At 52.8% G+C, this 21,001-nt stretch overlaps 6 protein-coding genes across 6 annotated transcripts; 3 read left to right on the forward strand and 3 right to left on the reverse strand.

The window, feature by feature from the left end:
• Positions 1 to 3,204: 3,204 nt before the first annotated feature.
• Z519_03999 (uncharacterized protein) lies at positions 3,205 to 4,857 on the forward strand (the record flags this gene model as incomplete). The annotated part of the gene is made up of 1 exon (XM_016761746.1): positions 3,205 to 4,857. The coding sequence occupies one exon, from the start codon at positions 3,205 to 3,207 to the stop codon at positions 4,855 to 4,857; it is 1,653 nt and encodes a 550-aa protein (XP_016622084.1).
• Positions 4,858 to 5,631: 774 nt separating this feature from the next.
• Z519_04000 (DNA repair protein rhp51) lies at positions 5,632 to 6,835 on the forward strand (the record flags this gene model as incomplete). Its single annotated transcript, XM_016761747.1, has 4 exons — positions 5,632 to 5,724; positions 5,780 to 5,859; positions 5,911 to 5,978; positions 6,027 to 6,835. 4 exons carry the CDS (start codon positions 5,632 to 5,634, stop codon positions 6,833 to 6,835), a joined length of 1,050 nt encoding a protein of 349 aa, XP_016622085.1.
• A 1,320-nt stretch (positions 6,836 to 8,155) lies between these two features.
• On the forward strand, positions 8,156 to 10,462 carry Z519_04001 (uncharacterized protein; the record flags this gene model as incomplete). The annotated part of the gene is made up of 3 exons (XM_016761748.1): positions 8,156 to 8,162; positions 8,223 to 8,750; positions 8,814 to 10,462. 3 exons carry the CDS (start codon positions 8,156 to 8,158, stop codon positions 10,460 to 10,462), a joined length of 2,184 nt encoding a protein of 727 aa, XP_016622086.1.
• Positions 10,463 to 11,396: 934 nt separating this feature from the next.
• Positions 11,397 to 12,527, reverse strand: Z519_04002 (uncharacterized protein; the record flags this gene model as incomplete). Its single annotated transcript, XM_016761749.1, has 2 exons — positions 11,397 to 12,234; positions 12,400 to 12,527. The coding sequence occupies 2 exons, from the start codon at positions 12,525 to 12,527 to the stop codon at positions 11,397 to 11,399; spliced, it is 966 nt and encodes a 321-aa protein (XP_016622087.1).
• Positions 12,528 to 13,607: 1,080 nt separating this feature from the next.
• Positions 13,608 to 15,467, reverse strand: Z519_04003 (uncharacterized protein; the record flags this gene model as incomplete). The annotated part of the gene is made up of 2 exons (XM_016761750.1): positions 13,608 to 15,377; positions 15,411 to 15,467. The coding sequence occupies 2 exons, from the start codon at positions 15,465 to 15,467 to the stop codon at positions 13,608 to 13,610; spliced, it is 1,827 nt and encodes a 608-aa protein (XP_016622088.1).
• A 1,204-nt stretch (positions 15,468 to 16,671) lies between these two features.
• Positions 16,672 to 20,132, reverse strand: Z519_04004 (uncharacterized protein; the record flags this gene model as incomplete). Its single annotated transcript, XM_016761751.1, has 2 exons — positions 16,672 to 19,724; positions 19,781 to 20,132. The coding sequence occupies 2 exons, from the start codon at positions 20,130 to 20,132 to the stop codon at positions 16,672 to 16,674; spliced, it is 3,405 nt and encodes a 1,134-aa protein (XP_016622089.1).
• Between the last annotated feature and the right edge of the window lie 869 nt (positions 20,133 to 21,001).

Genomic DNA, 21,001 nt, shown 5'->3' on the forward strand with positions numbered 1-21,001 from the left:
TCAATAGGACTTGCTTGCATGTACGTAGTAGAAACTGCAACACAGCGCCACCGAAGGATGACATGACCACTGGTCTAGACAAGTGGGCCGGCACAGTCGACACAAGATCAAAAGTTATTACTTATGACACACTGGTGTTGCCAGCCACAGCACCCAGGTTCTACAGCATTGCTGGGAGGTCTGCCCAGCGGGAGGAAAACTGGGCAATACCTCGAATAGCTCTTTTCGCTTCTGCGGGCGAGGTCGGCGCACCATGGCTCAATGCCGAAAGGTTCTCGACCCTGAAGCCGACGCCATCAAATGCAGGAAATGTTTCCAAACAGGCTGTGAGTTTTATAAAAACTTGAACGGCTTACTCCGTGCGATGGTATCTGGTCCACCTGGCAGGACAGCAAAGCAGCATCCCTGAGGATTTGCGGCATCTGTCATTTTGTGGAGATCCGCAGCACCACAGGGGGATTCTTCCACCCTCCAGCAGCCGTGCGTCCCGCTTTCGGCGTCGACTCGCAAGGGGGATGGGTTGGCCAGAGATTGCAACCCTCCAAAAGCAGGCGATCCTTTTGAGAAATCAACAGGCTTTCATTTTTTATGTTGAAATTGTGCAAGAGAATCAAATCAAAAATGAAGGGACACACGCACGCCCACACACACACCAAGAGTCGGAATTGTGCCTTATGGGTGCCATGCGGGACAGACTCACCAGGCTTGGGCTGAGAACTTTTTAGCCCACTAGCCTCAGGCCTAAGGAACCCTAGGATGGCCAGCAAGGCCCCTGGTCAGAGAAAACCACCCTGGAAACGCGGAACTGCAGGCTCCCCCTTCCGGGGAATCCAGCTTCCCCGTCGAACGGTGCAAACAACCCCCCAGCTTCAAATGCCCACCAAAAGTCCAATCCTGGAAAGTTTGCAACATGCTCAATGGACCAGTGGAAAACAATATTAACACAAGCTTGCCGTTCGTTTAGAGCATGGGGGTTGGGAAACTGGCTTTGGGAAGGTGGTCACTGCCCTCCCTGCAACCCTGAACTCTGAGAGCGGGCCCCCCCGTCCTTACCCCGTCAAAGAAGCCAGAGCACTTGTTGTTGGGGCGAGGTGCCCGGCAGCCCGTCAAGTCGTTCGCGTTCCACACTCCTCTTCCCTGCTCCCCATGTGCTCTTCCTTGGGCATGAAATCTTTGGACGGCGCTAGACTTGCCTGAGTTAGGCGGTGCAACCGAACTTGAACCACCTTCAATACCTGAACATCGTTGACGAAAGAACCTTTCGGGGCTTGTCTCACTGGGTCCATGGGCTCAAACCCGTTCTTTCGAAATCTGAAATTCCCCTCCTCCTGTTCCTCTTCGGGCCCTCCGCCGCAATGTTATCAGAAAACTCCATTCGACAATAATTGCAGCGTCCCCCTCCCGAGGTCTTGCGGAAACGTGCTCCCGCGCTGCTATCCTCGGCTAATATATCATTTTATCATGTCGCTCATCACGGAATCACTCGTCTGGGAAATGTGACAAACGGTCAACGATGAGCCTTTCCGTGCAGAGCTAGGGCGGGTAATCCTGAACCATCTGCCCCATGGCATGGCCCATGCCCTCTGAGACCCCGGCCGCGACTATCCCACTCTCTGACCACTACTGTTGCTATCTCGTTCTTATCCAAGACGACTCGTCTCGTCTCCTCCCACAAAATCCACACACCCTTTTCATCATGCATGCAGCAGTTAGTGCTCGATGTCAAGCAGACGGCTCGCTTGCGGCCTGCTGCCCTCCACCATTGGCCGCTTCGCCTGTTCGTCCTGGGCTTCGAGCGACTGCTCACACGCACCTCCCTTCTCCGTGCCTGCACCAGCACCGCGCCGCCGATCTGCAAGCCGGACCTCCACCGCCTGTGTCGCTCAGCTGACCCAAGATCGTGCTGCACCTCTCGAGTCGTCTGGTCGTCCTTCTCCTCTGCCCCTGCTTCCTTACTGCTCCTGGACGGGTTGGGAGCGCCGGCGCGAGCCCACTCGCCGCATTCGATGCATCAATAATGTGTTCCAAACCGTATCGACTGCATCGGTGGACCCTGGGATGACTCCCCAAAAGCCAACGGGCATTGACGAGCGAGGCTGACTGCCTTCGCGTCGGCAGAGTGGCGAGGTGACACAGCGCCAGGGGACCGACGCCCTGCCCTTGCCCAAGCCGTCGCTCATCTGTGTCAATCGCTCGCCTTGCAGGTTTGCTAACTAGTCCACCGCATTCGAGATATCCAGATTCATGCCCGGCTTGGCTGTCTGTTTCTTTGCCTGCCTTCGTCAATGCGGTCTCGTCAAGGTCCGCCCGCCCAGGGAGTTTCCAGTTCCGCCCTCTGGCGAGCTCAGACATCACGCACCTCTCTCAAACGGGAAACGCTAGCCCGATAATTAGGGGAAAGAAATAGACAAGGCCACATGGGTCGAGGTGCAGAGGCGCAAAGCGGGCACGTAAGTTTAACCATCCCATTCCCCACCGCGATCACAGAGCATCCGGGTCTTTGCGCAGAAAGGCAACCAATTCCTCATCCTTCATCTACACCGGACTATCCTCTTACCTCTGCTCTGGTTCTTCTAGGATGTCTTCGTCTATTTAGTTCCCTTCGTCTCTGTTCCTCTCCGGCTGGGCTAGTCAATTGCAGTATGGCCGTTGAATGAACCTTTCTCTCACTCTGGGGTTGGAGTCTTACGTTTGCGCAACCAACAGCCTGCCTGCATCTGATTGGCCTGTCCACCACTCTGACCGACTGAACAGGTTTGCTTTCTGTTTATATTAACAGGGCGGCTACCAGAGGAAAGCTCTGTCCTTCCCGACTTCACCTGAAATTCATCTGAACCTGACCTGTCTGGAGCTTGTGGTGAACGGGGTGCTTTCACAACCTGTTTGCTAGCAAAGAGACATTTCACATTTCACCATCACCATCAGGTATATATATCAATTCACTGTTGGATGGTGACTGCTACTGCCCTGAGCGACTCGCCTGGTTTTTGCCTTCCGCCACGGTATTCACTCACCTTGAGGCATTCACGCTTCGAGGGGCCCATATAAAGACCCTCCAGCCATGCTCGTTCTCCAGCATAATGCCATCAGACCAGCCTGGCGAAACCCTATAAGCAACAAGAACCCCTTGTCGGTCAACCTTAGTCCTGTTTTCCCAAGGCGAGCCTGCCCCGGTAATCATCATTCTCAAGAACTAGCACCATCATGGCTGATTCCAATCAAGAACCCGATCCCTTCACAACCGACACAATGTCAGACTTCGCGAACGGATCCAGTCCGGACAGTCCGTTTCCATCTTCAGCCGCAACCTCCAACCCATCCGAGAACAACACAGATCTTGACCCATCCGACGACCTTCATACGAACGGATCAGCCATTACCCCCAACGGCATCGCTCGATCGATCAGCCCAGGAGTTGATGCAGCCCTCGAGCCCTATGACCACCCAGGTTCAGACCACGTCATTCAGTTGTCTAGCATCGAGCATTGCATGCCTCGATCGTACATTCGTATCTGTTTCGCATATCGCGTACCAACCCCAGAAGTGCTCCCTGAGGCCGTGGAGAAGTTGAATCACTTCGTTCGGAAGGTTGTGGACGCGAAGCCATATCTGAGTGGCTATGTGGTAGCAGTGGATAATCCGGGAAATCGCGTGGGTGCAGTGGAGATCCGATTTTCCGATACGGATTTCCTTGAGTATCCCAATGTCAGTATGCGTCAGTTCACTCGCGAAGAGTTCCCGTATACCTATGACGAAATCTGTGAAAGAGGTCTACCGCCCAGTGTCATCAAGCCCGAGCTTGTCTCTGCATTGGGGGAATCTGCCGATGAGCACCGGGCCCCTGTTTTCAGAGTTCAGGCAAATGTTGTGGAAGGAGGTCTCATCGTTTCCATCTACCTTCATCATTGCATCTCTGACGGCACAGGCTTTGGTTTGCTCGCTTCAGGAAGTGTGCTGAACGATGACTTCACTTTCGACCGTCACTTGGATACTCGCGGTCACGACATCCCAAGCCTGTCAATGAGACTGGACGCGTTCGCTACTCGCAAGAGCATTGTCAGAAGAGAGTTGTCGTATCCTTTCGCAAATCAGATCACTAACAGACAGTTGAAATACAAAACGGCCCAGGCAGTACCTACAGAGCATGAATCCCTTAAACCTCGGGGTCGTGGGTGCGTGTTTGCCTTTCCTTCGAGTAAGCTGGAAGATCTGAAACAAGCTCTGGAGACTCACGCCGATGGCGCCTTCATGACACGTCATGATGCATTACTGGCCTTGATCTGGCATGGGATGACAAAGGCCAGAATCCCTTCTGTGCCGGGGGTGGCTACTTCGAAGCTTCTCATTCCAGTCGATATCCGCAAGAAACTGAAGAAGCCGCTGTCAGAGTCCTACTTTGGAGCCGCGGTCGATTTCGCCTCGGTGCAAATGCATCTTTGTCATTTAGCGGACAGCAGTGCCCCTTCTATGACCGAGACAGCGTTGGCTGTCCGCAAGGCCGTCAATGGCGTTGACGAGCCTTATATTCGACAAGCGATCGCTTTGGCAACGTATCCCAATCCGAGAATTGACGTCCGAGATTTGCAAGCCAGTAATATGGACCGAACCAATGGTGCGGATATGTACATTACGAGCTGGATGAAATTGAATGTCTATGAGTCGACGTTTGAGATGGACCTCGGTCGGCCAGACTGGGTGCGGAAGCCTTGGAGTAAGGATCCTGGCTCATGCATCATTTTGCCATACGACGACCGAAAGGACTACCTCGAAGCCGTCATACAGCTAGCAGAAGCAGACATGGCCCGATTGCTCGAAGACCCAGACTTCATGGGTTATGTTACCAGATGGATAGAATGATTGGATCGACATCAAGGAGCACGTTTTCTTTACGGCGCAACGGACAGAAAGGGCATTGTGAAATAAGGGAGTAGGTTTGCGACCTGGGACTTGAGGACTCGAAAAGCACTTTGTGGGTGACGACAGATTCTTTAGCAGAGGAAATTGGGAAGGACATCATCACTTACCTGGTGGGCTGGGGAGGCGGAAAGGCTGAAAAATCACATAATGGAGGGCAACGAACGGAAGGCGAGGAATGTACAATTACTCTCAAGCATGGGACGCAAGGAACATCGACAGGCAAATGAGGGAAATGAGCTGACGGCACAAAGGCAACTATTGAATTAGGATGATGAGGGCTGTTTCTGGATGGAGGGTGAACATAGGCACGGGAGTATTTGATACGAGTCAAAGATTTTCTCAGTCTTTCATCGTGTATCGACCTGCACGAATAACTGAAGCGAGGCAGGGGGGGGAAATAGGACCGATTCGCCGAGTACTCGATCCAGCCAAATCGAAAGTCATTCGGCTGAGATTATCACGTGATGTCGCGTGTCAGTCAAACATCCACCCGGAGGGGTCGACTAACACGTGCTTAGTCAACTCATCAGACGCGCCTGGCGTGTTTTCCCCCACGGCAACGCGCAGTTTCTATTTGGCCACCTCGCTGTCCTTCTTCCTGATGCCTACTACTTTGCAATCATTCACTGCTTGTCCCGTGTTCGACTCAACTTTCTGGTCTTTGTTGCATCTTGGCCCTTTGGCTCCCCCTCTCACCCTGCAGTTTAGCTCATAATGACACAAGTCGAGAATAACGACACCCCTCAAGATGACTACGAGGACATGCCTGGAGGTCCTGGAGCACCCATTCCCATTTCTCAGTTGGTGGTGAGCTTCTACGCTAGTCTTCACATTCCCATTTGGAGTATTGAAGTTTTCCTAGGGCGTCGCGGGTTTGACCGAAAGAGACATCAAGTTGGTCACAGAGGGAGGCTACCATACGGTCGAGTCCATTGCGTACACGTCAGTACCTCAATTCATATCGACTGTGCGTAATCTAACCATTCCACATAGACCACGCAGGCAGTTGGAACAGATCAAGGGCATATCAGAAGCAAAGGCGTCAAAACTGTTGAATGAAGGTTTGGATACCAATCACAGCTGCTGCGACTGAAGCTGATCTCTAGCAGCGATGAAACTAGTTCCCATGGGCTTCACTACCGCGACCGAGATGCATGCCCGAAGAAGCGATCTCATCTCGATAACCACTGGCTCGAAGAACCTCGATAGGCTACTAGGCGGCGGCATTGAGACGGGTTCTATCACGGAGATTTTCGGCGAGTTCCGCACTGGCAAGAGTCAGATCTGTCACACAATGGCGGTTACATGTCAATTGCCTTTTGATATGGGAGGTGGAGAGGGAAAGTGTTTGTACATCGATACCGAAGGCACTTTTCGCCCTGTTCGGCTGTTATCAGTAGCACAGCGATACGGTCTTGAAGGCGAAGAGGTCCTTGACAACGTCGCCTATGCTCGCGCATACAATTCGGAACACCAGCTGCAACTTCTCCAGCAAGCTTCCCAGATGATGTGCGAAACTCGATTTTCGTTGCTCATCGTTGATTCAGCAACTTCGTTATATCGAACCGATTACAACGGCAGAGGGGAACTCTCCTCACGGCAATCACACATGGCCAAATTCCTGCGGACTCTGCAGAGATTGGCTGACGAGTTCGGCATCGCGGTGGTCATCACCAACCAAGTGGTTGCACAAGTGGACGGCGGCCCCAGCGCCATGTTCAACCCAGACCCGAAGAAACCGATCGGCGGCAACATCATTGCTCATGCAAGCACTACCAGACTAAGCCTAAAGAAGGGTCGGGGCGAGACTCGGATCTGCAAGATCTACGACAGTCCGTGTTTGCCTGAGAGCGACACGCTGTTCGCGATTTATGACAGTGGGATTGGCGACCCTCAACCCAAGGACGACAAGGAATAAAGCGGGATGGGCAAGGGGTTGCACCAACGATTGAAGAGTCATGCATACGAAGAAGTGGTTTGATGCGCAAAACATTAGCGGCGGCGCAACGGGAGTCGTTTTACATGGCACGTCTGGGAGTATTACTACTCGGTACATAGCATCAGTGGGAGGCATTGAAATGGGTTCGGGGGCCATGGTTGCTGGCAAGCTGCGCATGAGCCGGAGTGAAGGTCCCGATTGCAGTACGTATTCAAGCTGGGCGCCAAGCTAAGGATTGTAATAATGAATCGACGGGCGCGCATTAAGAACGAAAGTTAAGCATTGTGGCTGATGTCTATCAGAGTGGCTTGGGCAAATGAGAGGCAAGCCTTATGCGATGGAGACCAACTAAGGAGCCTGGAATTTCAAGTTTGGAGCGAGAATCAGCCGCTGAGCCCATCCGTAGCCAGGCAAGGCGGTAGCAGTCAGCGGAGAAAATGATGCTGGATGGTAATGCAGAAGCCGGAGTCTTATGGACATTGTACTCGGTACGAGGTACGGAGCGAGGAGTATTTGATTGAGATGAGGCCCAGAGAAGTTCTAGAAAAGATTGGGTAGCTGAGATCCATCTGAAAGCCTTGGGGGCGAAGGGGGTAGTAGCTTGTGGGAGCTGGTGGTAGTTGGCCGCACCAGGCCGAGTATTATGTACCAGCTCAAGAAAGGGGCGAGTGGGAGCCAGCTGGAGCAGTTCCCAAGAAAACCAAAGACCCGCAAGGGCCGCTGTGGGTGATTGCTTGGGTTGTCTGTGGCTGATTAGTGACGCCTAGCGGGCCCTCAGTGACGCCTAGTCGGCCTGGTTCTCCAATCCGCCCGGGGCAGAAGGCCACGCCTAAGGAGCCCATGCCCACTCCTGCTGAGGCGTGAACCCTTGGCGTCATCATACCCAGTATGGGTACATGGCAGCAATGCAGCACGAAGTACACAATGCGTCTCACCAGCCTCTCACAACCTTGAACCGATCGACTGCGCTGCGAAACCACGAGGACGGACAGGACGGCATCAGATTGCATCGCTAGCACCTTTGGCCCCATGAGCTGCAATCAGCTGCCTGTGTTCTTGTGAATCCTGCCATCTTGGTCCGTCCTTTGCTGGAATTTGTGTTTGCTACACGTTCCTCCGCTCCTTTTTGTTCCCCTACGCCGCCAACTTCTTTCTACCTTGTATTACTACTACATTTAACTCCTTGGTTGTCGTTCCGATTAATTGCTTCTCGTCGCGCTTTTGACGGTCTTCAAGGAGCGCAACTCACCTACTAAAACAACAATTTTGTAGGAGCTGGATCGTGAACCCCAATCTTCAATGGAAGGTGAGCTTGGCAATACTCACACTCAGTCAGCCTATATGGTCCACTGACAGGAAATATTAGGCCAGGCAGATGGGAACACGGACTGGGACCTGCACCCGCGTGTCATCGAGTCGCAGGAAGGCTACGGAATTGGCCCAGAAATCACAAACTCCAGCTCCGGGTTCGAAGTCCTATGTGGTCCTCTACTCAATTACCAGCGTATGAGTGATGAAGGCCCCTCGAATATCTTCTGGCACGGCTCCGTCCTCCTCGTCACGAAACCCAATCTAAATACTCCCAACCTGGAACTAAAGGCCCTCGGTGCGTGGGATTCCGGCGCAAAGTTCAAGGCTCCGCCGTCGCAGTTGGTGCAAGGATTGAAGCTCTATTCTGATCCGGACAAGACGTTCTGGAGGTTCACTCTCAAGGTTCCCCTGGTTGAGGCGGAAGCAAAATGGCAATACTCAATAGCAAACATGCAATTCCTCACCCATGTCAGCGAAGAGCCGTCGAGGCAGTTTGTAGTTCCTTCTGCCACGCAGTCAATGCGCATCATGTTCCACTCGTGCAATGGGTTTTCGGTTGGCACGGACGAGGATTTCTGGTCCGGTGGGTGTTTTCATTCATTGTCGAAAGAGGATAGCCAAATACGCTGACATACAAATTCTCCAGGGCCTGCGCTGTGGCATGACGTCCTGCGGACTCACGGGCAACGCCCGTTCCATGTCATGATCGGCGGAGGCGACCAGATTTACAACGATTCGATCCGGGTTAAGGGCCCCTTGAAGGAGTGGACATCCATCGCCAACCCCAGGAAGAGACGAGAATACCTGTTCGATGGAGATCTGAGGGATCGATGCGACAAGTATTACTTTGAGAACTATATACGATGGTACTCCACCGAACCCTTTGCCTCGGCCAATTCCCAGATTCCTCAAATCAATATCTGGGACGACCACGATATCATTGACGGATTCGGTTCCTATACCGACCATTTCATGAGATGTGCCGTGTTTCGTGGCCTTGGTGGCGTCAGCTTCAAGTATTATTGTTTATTTCAGCACCATACCGCCCCGCCCGTTTCGACTTTCACCACCGACGCGCCGAAGACCATGGGTGCTGATGCCAATGGCACGGCAGGGGCTGATCCGCGCCAACTGAAAAACACGTTTGTGTACAAGAGGACTGCAGATGACCCCAGTTGGATTGTTGGTAAACGGCCCGGTCCGTACGTCGAGGAACGGTCGAGAAACCTGTACATGCGTCTGGGTCGCTCCATTGCTTTTTGTGGTATTGACGCGAGAACGGAACGGACGAGGAAGCAAGTCAACTATCCCGACACATACGATTTGATCTTTGAAAGACTGGAGAAGGAGTTCAGGGCTGCACATGGAGAAATCAAGCACTTGATTCTCCTCCTTGGTGTCCCGATTGCATATCCGCGATTGGCGTGGCTGGAAAATATCCTGACGTCGCCCTTGATAGCCCCCGTTCGCTTACTGAACAAGAGGTTTGGCTTTGCCGGCGGCTTCTTCAACTCATTCGACGGTTCTGTTGATCTCTTGGACGATCTGGACGACCACTATACGGCGCGGCACCACAAGACCGAACGCCGCGAGTTGGTTCTTCGGCTGCAAAAACTGTCGGCCGATTTCTCCGTCCGCATCACTATCCTGGGAGGAGACGTGCATCTCGCAGCGTTGGGTCGCTTCTACTCGACTCCTGCAGATCATATGGACCCGATGCACGATCCACGATACATGGCGAACATCATCTCCAGCGCCATCACTAATAAACCACCTCCCCGTGCTGTGGCAAACTTACTAGCGCGGAGAAATAAAATCCACCATCTGAGGGATGGGAATACTGATGAGACGCTTCTCAAGATGTTCAACAAACAACCAGGGGACGTGATGAAGGGCGCGGACTGGAATCAATGCACTATGCCAAGCAGAAACTATGCATGTATCACGGAGATTTCTGACGACGAGGACTCACAGCCAGCAAATGGTACCCTGAATGGCTCTGCCAATCCGCAGCCGACATCAAGTGTGGTAAATTCAACAGGCAAGACAGGCAAATCTCGTCCTCACACGAACAAAGGTGCGACTGACGGACACGGATATTTGCACTTAGGCGAGGAGGGGGCGGGAACGACACATCCAGCCGCAGATGGTATTAGTTCGGAGGCAGTAGGACCACCGCTGAGGGGAGGCTTGAACGTCGCGATCAAGGTCGAGATCAACAATCGAGACCCAGAGGGGAGGACGGAGGGGTATGGGGTGAGCAGTAAGACTCCCGCATTTTGTTATACCTGTTGACAGACCTGCTAATGCGGCAAACAGTTCCTAAGCTCACGATCAGCACCCCACCTCAAACACCGGAGACAGAAGCTTGAAGGTCGACAAAACCGGTTGCGGATGTTTTCTCGGGCAAAGCCTCGACTGTTTGTCCATCTGTCGGATGGCCTCATCTAGAGACGAGATACTAAAAGACTTCTTCGGATATTAATCACCTTGTTATTATTAAACACGAGCTGTCCACGGCCTCGACGCGCGAGAGAGGGAGTGTGTATATGGGAGTCTGCAAAGAGAGCCGCAGCAGGAGACCGAGAGCCGCGCAGACCTGATCGGAGTGGAGATGGGATATGATATTGGGAAAGGAACCCGCTACAAATTCCACAGTAATGGGCTGGATCGGAGTAATACAATCGAATTGGCCGGGCCTATATCCAATCGGCCGCTGTCCCTGCGCCTGCGAGTCGCCGAAAAGGGTCCACTTGATAAAGGGGCGACCAGGGCAAGGGGAAGGAGACGAGAAAATGAGCGGAGAAGAGACGAGGAGAGGAAGAAAAGACGACTTCGGAAGATACGGGAAACGGAGGATAATTCATGTATCAGGTATAGATACACAGCCAGACAAGCATGGACCAACGGATGTGTACCAGTGCCACTGCCATTGCCACCGCTTACTACGACGCCTCTGAACGAACAATGCTCAATGACGAGGTGCGTACGTGAACTCCTTTCTGCTTCCTGTTGGGGCTCTTTCTTCCTCCGAGATACAGACTACCTACCGCAAACGGCACCCGTCTATCCTCATCCCCATCCTTGTCCTCATCTCTTCCTCCGCTAGGGCAAATACCCAGTCCCAGTCCAGTCCAGTCGCGAACCACAAGAAAAGGGGGTGGGAGAAAAGACGGGCGGGGGGAGAAATATGTGCTCTTTTCTTTTTCCGTATCGTACTTGATACAAATCACACCCTTGACTCATACATATGGTTCAGAGTGCCGCTCCTCTTCAACCCATTGCCGTAGTAATTGTCCTTGTTGCCCGGCGCGCCGGGCCCCGTGGGCTGGCGAGGAAGCGGCCCGTTGCCGCCTGCCCAGAGCTTCTTGCGCTCCTCCTCCTCGCGCAGGCGCTTGCGCCGGGCCTCTTCCTCCTCCCTCTTCCGGGCTGCTTCCTCCTCCTCGGCGCGGAAGACGAGGCGCGGGCCGGAGATGGTGCTCAGTTCCACCGCCGCTCCTGCTCCGCCAGGCTTTCTGGAGAAGTTGACGTCGCCGACGGCCTGTCCGGGCCCGCCGAAATCGATCCCGGCGCCCATCGTGCGCACCTGCTGGCCGCGCACGTACTCTGCGCGCATCCACTCCCGCCGCGCGCACTCAATCAGCCCCGCCGCCATCACGAACATGGTCCACTGCAGAAAATCCTTGACCGTCGCGAGCGTCCCCAGCATGTCTGCGAGGCCCGGCTTTCCCGTGTCGTGGAACCGCGACTGTGGACACCACTTGGGAACGCGGCCCTGGTGGCCCGCGAGGATGGGCGCGAGCTCACAGGATGTGCAGAGCACAGACTGTGCGAACCACATGAGCGTGTGGAGAATCGAGACGCAGAGGATGAAAAATGTCGTTGTGACCGTGTAGTTGGCGTCGTAGTGCTGAGGGTTGGCAGATTTTGGAGACGATGTTCCGCCGTGGTTGTTGTCGTAGGGATATGGCGGCGAAGGCAGGCCATTGAATTGAAAGGCTGCCAGATGAGAAACTGTATAAAGTAGGGAGAAGAAAGGAATGGTTCCAACGTAGAAGACTAGAGGTCTGGTAGCAATTGTTGGTCAGTAATTGAACACTTTTTTCGTACTGGCTTGTCTCTGCCTTGTCTTTTTCCCTGTTGCCTCTGATCATCGACCAAGACACCGAGGCGATTTTTAAAGAATGTCGGAGGGAAAACACCAACCGCCGGAGAGAGAAGAAAAAACTTACAGCCAATTCCCTGCCCCGGGGACCATTTCATGCGACCACGCCCCATATTTTGACGAAGCTATGAGGATAATGATGGCCAAAATCATTGAAGATATGAGCAAAAGGACCTGAGCCGCTCGAGTCTGCATCTTTGCACTGTTGTTGTTTGACCTTTTCGACGTCGGTCGGCTCTGGGCGATTCGACGAATAGAGAGAAGATTTGAAGATGCCCACACCGTTGGAGCAGAAATGAGCAGCAGCAGCGTCCTGCGCCACTAACGAAGATAGTATCGAAGTCCCCCCGAATGAATGACTGAGCGAGGCGGGATCAAACACAGCCGGAAAGAATGGAAAGTGGTGGCGTCCAGCGCTCAGCGCCAGCGCCTTCGAAAGGGAAGCGAGAGGAGAAAACCCACAAAAGAGCAGAAAAAGGAACGATCTGGGTCAGTCCAACCTTGTATATATGTTAACGAGGGTATAAAAGGAAAAAGGCACAAGCCTGCCCGCCTGGGGAAGGGAGCTGGAGACAAAAGAGCAAACGAGAGATTGGCGAAGATGGCCAGCAACCGAAAACAAGGAAAAGGATTGAATCGAAAGTCAGATACGGATGGCCGGGCGACAGGGCATCCGTGGTTTGTTTCTGCTTGAAGGGCCGCCAGAGAACCCTATGTTCGGCGGTAGATCAGATCATGATCGTGTCGGATGCGCGCCTAATCAGGCATGTCCAAACCCTTTATAACGTGACAGTAGGGAATATTGGATGCGGTCGTGACCATAGGACAGCATGATACCCCGTCGCTCAGGAGATACCGATCAGGATTTTTTGGGAACGGTGTGCAACCCCTGTAGCACATGACGGCCGATGGGGGAGATGAATTGGGTCAAGTGCGAGATTTCGCACCGATCGGTCGCTTGGACCCAGACATTTCATGCCGCAGATCAGGCCCTAAAGGACTGAAAAGTAGTTAAGAAAGAGCCAGAGTTGAGGCGCCAGCCCGGCAACGTTGTGATGCGGGGAGTGTTTTGAGACTCTAGTTGCAACAGAAGTTTGGTCTGAGACTGGTGGCATCTTGTGGAGGTTGGGTTTCGCGTCTCAGATTCACTCCCTCTGAGGCAGCGCTAGACCATATCCGGCAAAAGGGGAAAGGGAATCAAATGCCACGTGACTGGTACACTGGTTGACAAGGCTGAGGATGGAAATAGATCCTGGGGTCCAAACCTCTAATAGCTCAACTCAAGATGACCCCAGTCCACTTAGGGTCGTTGCCAGGATCCTCAGAACCCTGTAATACTTCTCCTTCGGAGAGACCGTGCACGTATGCTTCTCCAAGCAGGGTGAAGACAGGTCTGCCGTCGACGTCGCCAGCATCCGCCTTTCTCAGCACGAATGGTAACGAGCCTCCTTTCAAGATGACGACATGGTCACCTCTAGAGAGATTCTTCGGTCCTATACCCATATAGCCTTTCCTTGTCCTGAAAAATCGTCGCCCAATTGCCGTTTGTCGAAGAGCAGCGTTATAATGCTCTCCATAAGCTACTCGCTCGTTTCCAAAGAATTCGCCTGGGCGAGGATATCTATCCCGAATGGGAAGAGGCTTCCCTCCTTCGAGCTCTGTATCGCTGCAGTCACCTGATTTGCCCGGATGGACTTGGTTCCGATTATCGGCAACAGCCCAGCCGGGACAGATGCACGCAGGCTTTTCGGCCTTGATCTCCACCTCGAGAATCTCAGGGTATGCCATGAGGAAGCTTTCCGCAAATTCAGCCGGCGGTACAACCAGCTGATTGCCTGATATAGCCCGGTTTGCAATTAGCGTCCGCCAGAATACATCAAACGGACGTTGTCCCGTCGGGTACTTGTTGAACTTGACCCCGAAGCACCACCACAGGCTCAAGAGGTATTGCTTTAAGCCGATGATGCGATGTTGCTGTAATGCGGCCTGCCCATACACATCAATCACGTCTGTCTCGCCTCCGAACCGTGCGGCTTCTATGAGCACTCTGTCCACGAAATATGCATCAACCTCGAGTAGTCCCGAGGCGTAACTCTTGGGTAGAACAGGTCTCGTCCCCAAAGAAGCACGATAGTTTGCCGTTGAAACTAGTCCAAACGCTAATATCAACGCCGGTTCTTCAGGATAGTTGCTCCAGTCGGGCACCCAGGAAGCCAAATGAGGCTGTCTCCTTGATTTGCCGCAACCGGCGTTAGCCAGCATGTCAAGGGAATTCTCCTCTTCCAATGTAAGGCGTGCTATCTGTTCATAAATCTGTGGCAACTGCAGCTCGTAATCAACTCGAATCTCTCTCGTGCCATCAAGCTTCTGCGAAGGCCCATCCTGCTGCTGCCGAGGGGTAGCGGTCCCTGCGTGCCTGATGATATATTGATCTTTGACAAGGCCGAGCAGTCCGTATACTTTATCGGCAGGATCGGTTGATTCTTGTTTCCACGCTCGCTGCAGAAACCAATGTAGATTTTGAGCAGGACCTTGTTTTGATTGAATTTTGTAATGCTCGAGAAAGATCGCGACCGCAACTGGGCTCCAGCCTGTGCCCTCAATGAAGGCGCCTCTGAGTTCTGGGGTTACAACTTCAGGGTTATCGATGATTTGCAAGGGTGCCAAGCCAAACCGCGTCGACGCATTAATGAGATCAATCCACTGGACCTTGTGATTACCGCAGAGGAATAGTGGCGGGAAAGCTTTGTATATGTCCCACAGGCAGACTTCTTGAACCACCCACAGGCGCTTGAACCAAGTCAGTTCAGAGAATCGAGTCAATGCGAGCGCCTGTTCCACGGTGACTTGGGTCTTTGGTAGCCTCTGTGAATGAATAGGACCGGACACAACATTGTCAGGCTGCATTTGAGATTTGGTGCTGTCGTGGAAATCCCTGGATGCCCTTCGGATCAGATCGACTGCCACATCAACTCCATCGGGCGGATCACCTAAATCAACAAACACCTGATTGGCATGGCGGTAGATTTCGTGCATATTAGCAACCTGGAAACAGTGTCAGATATGATATGTGCTGACATTGAGTAACCGGCTCGTCGGCTCGCGCAATCCGGGCATTTCAATCTGCGTCGACATGTTGAAGACAGTGGACCTACCTGGGCAGATTTCTCTTGATTATTGTCTTGCTGGATCGAAATAGCATCCGCCCATATCCGAAGCCAGTTCTGTTTTTCGACGCGCCTCCATTTGCGAAGAGCCTTGTCGAGACTAGTGTAGATATCGAGCCTCTTGCCATTGCAGAAGGATGGGACTTTGTTAGTTACATCGCCACAGACGTAGCTGACTTGGCGGAGAATTCCACATCAGCTCGAAGGACCTTGTACCACGACCAAGTGGATGGCAAGATAAGAGGGCGTGACGTGACTTACTGGCGATGTACTGAGCCGTTGCAAGTGAATCTAAGCGAGCGTAGTGCAGGCAATACCGCAAAGGCTGGTCATCCGGCCCAGGGAAAAGATCAATGACTCTGATATACGAGTCATTGGGGAATGCCTCGTAACGAAAAGGAGCATCCTCGTCCTGGGGCTTCCCATTCTTCTCCCAGGAGCAACCCGGGCAGCCTGCCAGCGTAAAGTAATGAATCAAACTGCCAGTAACGAGGTCAACAACTGCATCCCCACGAACCCTGCAAGGAAGAAGGACATGATGCTCATCGTTGCATCGCTTGTTCTCTGAATAGCACCTCTCACAGATGTCAAAATCGCCAGCGCTACAGAGCGAGCAGTGGTAGAATGCCTGTTCTAAAAGAATAGAATCACCGCAAGTATCGCAGACTTTAGACATTTGTAGGGACACGGGGCTGATTGGTCGCTGAATCAGTGCTCTCAAAGACAGCAGAAAGAGGTATAGAGTTGAAAGACTTGGATTGGAAATGCACTCTCGGTCGCCATTTTTTGCTCCGCCGAAGGTCCGGCGTAGCATCTGAACAATCTCGCGCAGTCCCCTATTTCCCGTACAGCACCAGGGCATTGTTCCTCTAACCTCACTAGCAGAGAGTTGAGAGATCGGGTATGGCGTTTTGAATCCGTGACTGACAGTGTGTCTGTTTCACGCACCTTCGTCACGGACTCCCGATCAATAAACTCGGGGATGCCTCCACTGTCCATGTACATCGTTCTCTATTCTTAATAACGAGACACTGGCTCAGACAACATTAACGACGAGAAATACGAAAGCAAGATGTCTTTCATTGCGTTTTATGGCGTTTTCTAAGTTGTCTCCGGCGCTATCACCACCCCAACACCACTACACGGTGGTCGTGGGCCTCCAAGGGCCAATCTTACCATGCTATTTTAGCTAGAATACCGCTCGGGTACTTTCTCACGGCCATCTTCCTCAACTCGTCCAAGCTGAGAAGTCCAATGCCAAATGTCATGGGAATGAACCAGTGTTCGACGGGGACTTTCTCACATCCAAGGTAGTCGATGTCAGGCACCAGAGTGAATATCAATGCGATGACGAGCGCAAAGAGAATGGCCGGGAAAAGCAACAAATTCTGTGTCTTGTGGTTGAAAATGGGTGGATGCGAGAAGATGGAAAGATGGCGAGTTCGGAGAGCCATGACGTTGAACCACTGCATCACCACGAGCGTGACGAAGTAGATCGAGCTTGCCACAGTCAGATGGTACGATACGTCGTCCTCGGTCTGTCCTGGTGGGATAGGAATATTGCCAAAGGAGAACCACAGCGTGCCGAACGAGAGGCCTTGGCGTTGCAGGTACCAAAAGCTCATTGCGAATGAGCAGGTCGTCTCTAGGATACCAACTAAGCCATATGCTTGGAGCAACAAACGCCAGTCGACGAGACGGTCTTTGTGGATGTCTCGTGGAGGGCGCAGCATGACATTGGCTTCAGGCTTTTCGTACGCTAGCATTGTAGCAGCGACACAGTCGGTAAAACAGCAGATGATGATCATGAGAAAGCTGGAGAGGACCTGGGGGAGACCAAAGACGACGCTCGTCATGACCGGCCAGAACTCGGAGAACGAACCGGCAGGCAGAAGGTATGCAATGGTCTTCTTCAAGTTGTCGAAAACCACGCGTCCATACAAGACAGCCTCAGGGATCGCAGAGAACGAACCCAAGAGTACCATGTCGGATGCTTCGATTGCGATATCAGAACCAGAAGCCGGCGAGATGCCAATATCTGCTTGTTTGAGACTGGGTGCATCGTTAACACCATCGCCGGTCATGGCCACGACAAAGGCTTGAGACTGGAACTCCCTGACGATGCGCAACTTTTGATCCGGAGTGGTGCGTGAAAAGACAACCTCGCTATACTGAGTCGTGAGGGCGCTCCATTGGTGCGGTAGGAGTGTCATCAGGTCGGGGCCCGTCAAAACAATAGCTTTGTTCTCCGAGGGGAGTCGATTCGACTTCTTCTGGCGTTTCTTCTCGACTACGTCTGAGGGAGGGAAACGAGGAAGGTTATCAACCGTGTGGATTTCGCTGTTGGCAACCGTGATGATACCACACGAACGGGCAATGGCTTGGGCGGTCAGCTTGAAGTCGCCAGTGACCATCATCGTGCGGATCCCTGCGCGACGAAGGGTCTGGATAACACTCGGCACCTCGTCTCTGGGAGGATCAACAATTCCAACCAGCGATATCAGAGTGAGTCCAGCTCCCGCATGCTGTAGGGCTTCAGCCTCGAATGTGTTGTCGTTGGGCGCCGATTGCATCATACTCCCTGGAAGAGGTTTGCGGGCCAGGAGAAGGACTCGTTTCCCCTGGCTGGACCATGCATCCTTGATAGCTTCTATGGAAGAACGAACACCGTCGTCAAGAATGTAGACGTCGCCATCTTCCCCGACGTATCTCGTGCATCTCGGAAGAAGAATATCTGGAGCACCTTTGATCATCAATAGTAGGTCGTTCTCATTGTTGAAAGAATTCGCCTCCAAAGCACTCATGGTCGCTGAAACCGCCGCTGCGTTCTCAGGAGAGACGACTCTCAACGCAAATTTGTTCTTAGAGTTGAATGCGAGGTCGAATCTCTTACGCCACATGTTGCGAGACTGCGTGACAGGGCCTAAACGTTCCGAGAGTCGCAAGATAGCCTGGTCGGTTGCATCTGCGATGATTTTCCTTTGGGCCAGGGGCAGATGAATCGTGGTCGGATCAAACTCTCCAGCATTGCATACCGCTGACAGCACACGTACTTGCTGTAGTGCCACTTTCTTCGACTTGCTATTGGTACCTTCCGTTGCCATCTCTCGAGATGCTTCGTCTGCGGTCATGGCGCTGAAACCGATCAGGCAATCTGTTACCACCATTTGGTTTTTCGTCAACGTTCCGGTTTTGTCGGACAAGAGAACGGAGACAGAGCCGAGAGTCTCGACAGTCTTCAGCGACTTGCAGAGAATGTTATTCTTCTTCATGATATTGGCCGTGATAGTGAGCGATGCTGTGAGAGCAATCGGCAAGCCTTCGGGAACAAAAGCAATTGCCACACTGACGAGGTCAACAATGAGCGTGGGCACATTGATGTAGTTGTGGTGTGCTTGTCGGATATAACCTCCCCAGACTGCAACGACGATAATGTTCATGAAGACCATTAGACCGACAATGATGAAGACGAAGCGCAGAACCTCTTTCTGGAGATTTGTTCTGCCAATCGAGGGCTGGCTTGTTAATTTGGCAATATGGCCAAAGACGGTGTCGTCGCCAGTAGACACCACAATGCCAACACCGCTACCAGAGGTGCAGTGAGTACCTTGCATGCCGATACACCTTGTTTCAAGATAGTTGGGCTCATGGGACTCGGTGACAGCAGCCAAAGGAAGTGATTCTCCAGTCAAGATGCTCCTGTCAAACTTGGCGTCGGTCGAGACTTCAATAAACCGGATATCGGCAGGCAATTTGTCGCCCGCTTTGAAATGGAGGATGTCGCCAGGTACGACTTCGGGGGCTTGAATTGTTTGCTTGCTTCCATCGCGTAGAACACGGCAGGCTTCGGGCAACATGCCAGTGATGCTGTTCATGACCCTGGAAGATGAGAAGTCTTGCCAGGCGTTGAAAGCAGCCTGGATGAAGAAGACAGCGGCGAGGACAATTCCCAGAGCAAGATTGGCAACCGCGGGAGGTTGACCCAAGGGTTTCCAAGAGACAAAGACGAGGATGCTGCCGCCCAGCAAAATGGAGCCAAATCCTCCAAAGAAATAACCGAACAACTTCTGAGCCAGCCTGGACGGTGGCGGGGAGGGCACATTGCGGCCAAATTCTGCAATCTTCTCTTTCACAGCGGTGGCTGAAAGACCGTATTCTGTTGAAGTACTTAATCGAACACAGATCTCTTCGGGGGTGAGAAGATGCCAGTCAAAGCCTCCAACATCTGAAATCCAGTTGTTAGCATGTGCGATGTATTGAAGGATACCAGGAATAATTCACCGATCGCAGCCTTCTCGCGAGCGTTCTTTGCCGTTTCAATGGCCTTGACGTTCGTGATATCATAGCTGAGAGTTCGGTATTGGACTGGCAGGATGACTGATGGGTCGACAATGCGTTGTCCGCTGCGAACACTGGAAAGTGAATGCACAGAGTAGGTAGAGCCTCGCCTCTTCAACGGGTGGCCAATATCGACAGCGGCAGATGGGCCACCATACTCCTCATCATCGTCGATGTATCGGATACGGCGTCTTGCTGCGAGAGTAGGGTTGAGCTCTCCGTCATTGCCATCAGAGGAGGTAACAGCCACAGGGTTCTTTTCGGAACTGCCGCCAACACTGGCTAGGGGCGCCATATTGACAAGATTCAGACACGGAGTCCTGCCGCAGGAGATGCGAACGTAAAGGGAGGGGAGAATACCAAAGGCAAGAGGGGAAGGGTAGAAAGCGACGTGGGCGGGAGGGAACACCTCCTCTGGCGTACCTTGATATATGAGTTGGCGTCGTTGCTGGCAGGATATGCATAGCTTCTATCCTCCTAAAAGACCCATGCAGATGGCATGGTGACTGCGCGACTTTGGCGAGGTCAACATGGGATGTGGAACGGTGAACCTACCTACCCAACTCGCCAGGAACGATAAAGCGGGCAGGCGGGCACGGACCACACATTCAAAGCTAAAGACCAGGGGAAATATGGAGAACCCCAACAGGATCTGGGTTAATAGACACATGAACCAGAACAAAATGCCTCAAAGTTAACGAGAAATGGCAAGAGGAAAGGCAGGAATGATGTGGTGGGATGGCGGAGCGCAATAGAGGAAGTCGGAAGCAGGGGACAGATTCTGAGGGACATTGCCCTAAGCTACCTAGATGCCACCGATGCCTCTGTTCCGTCTTGCCGACAGAGTGCTGCACATGCTCGCCTCTATCCAATCTGACAGTCAGAGCCACGGAAACTCTGCTTTGCGAAAGACCTATATTCGGCATTGAAAAGCTCTCAGGACGGCCTAGCGTGTACGCCGTGGCTATGCTCCGTGCGACGCGAACCATTGGTGTCAGATGGGTACCCTGTACACATCAATAGAGGTTCGTGGATGCGATTTTGGAACGCACGGACCAGTTCCAGGATCAGGCCTTGTGGAAAATGGGAAAAACTGGGGATTTGGTGGCCGGAGATTGTCGAGCTGCGAAAGTCCATACGGCGCTTGTGCGAGGCAGGATTTTA

The sequence above is a fragment of the Cladophialophora bantiana genome, assembly GCF_000835475.1.
Source record: "Cladophialophora bantiana CBS 173.52 unplaced genomic scaffold supercont1.5, whole genome shotgun sequence".
Lineage (NCBI taxonomy): Eukaryota > Fungi > Ascomycota > Eurotiomycetes > Chaetothyriales > Herpotrichiellaceae > Cladophialophora > Cladophialophora bantiana.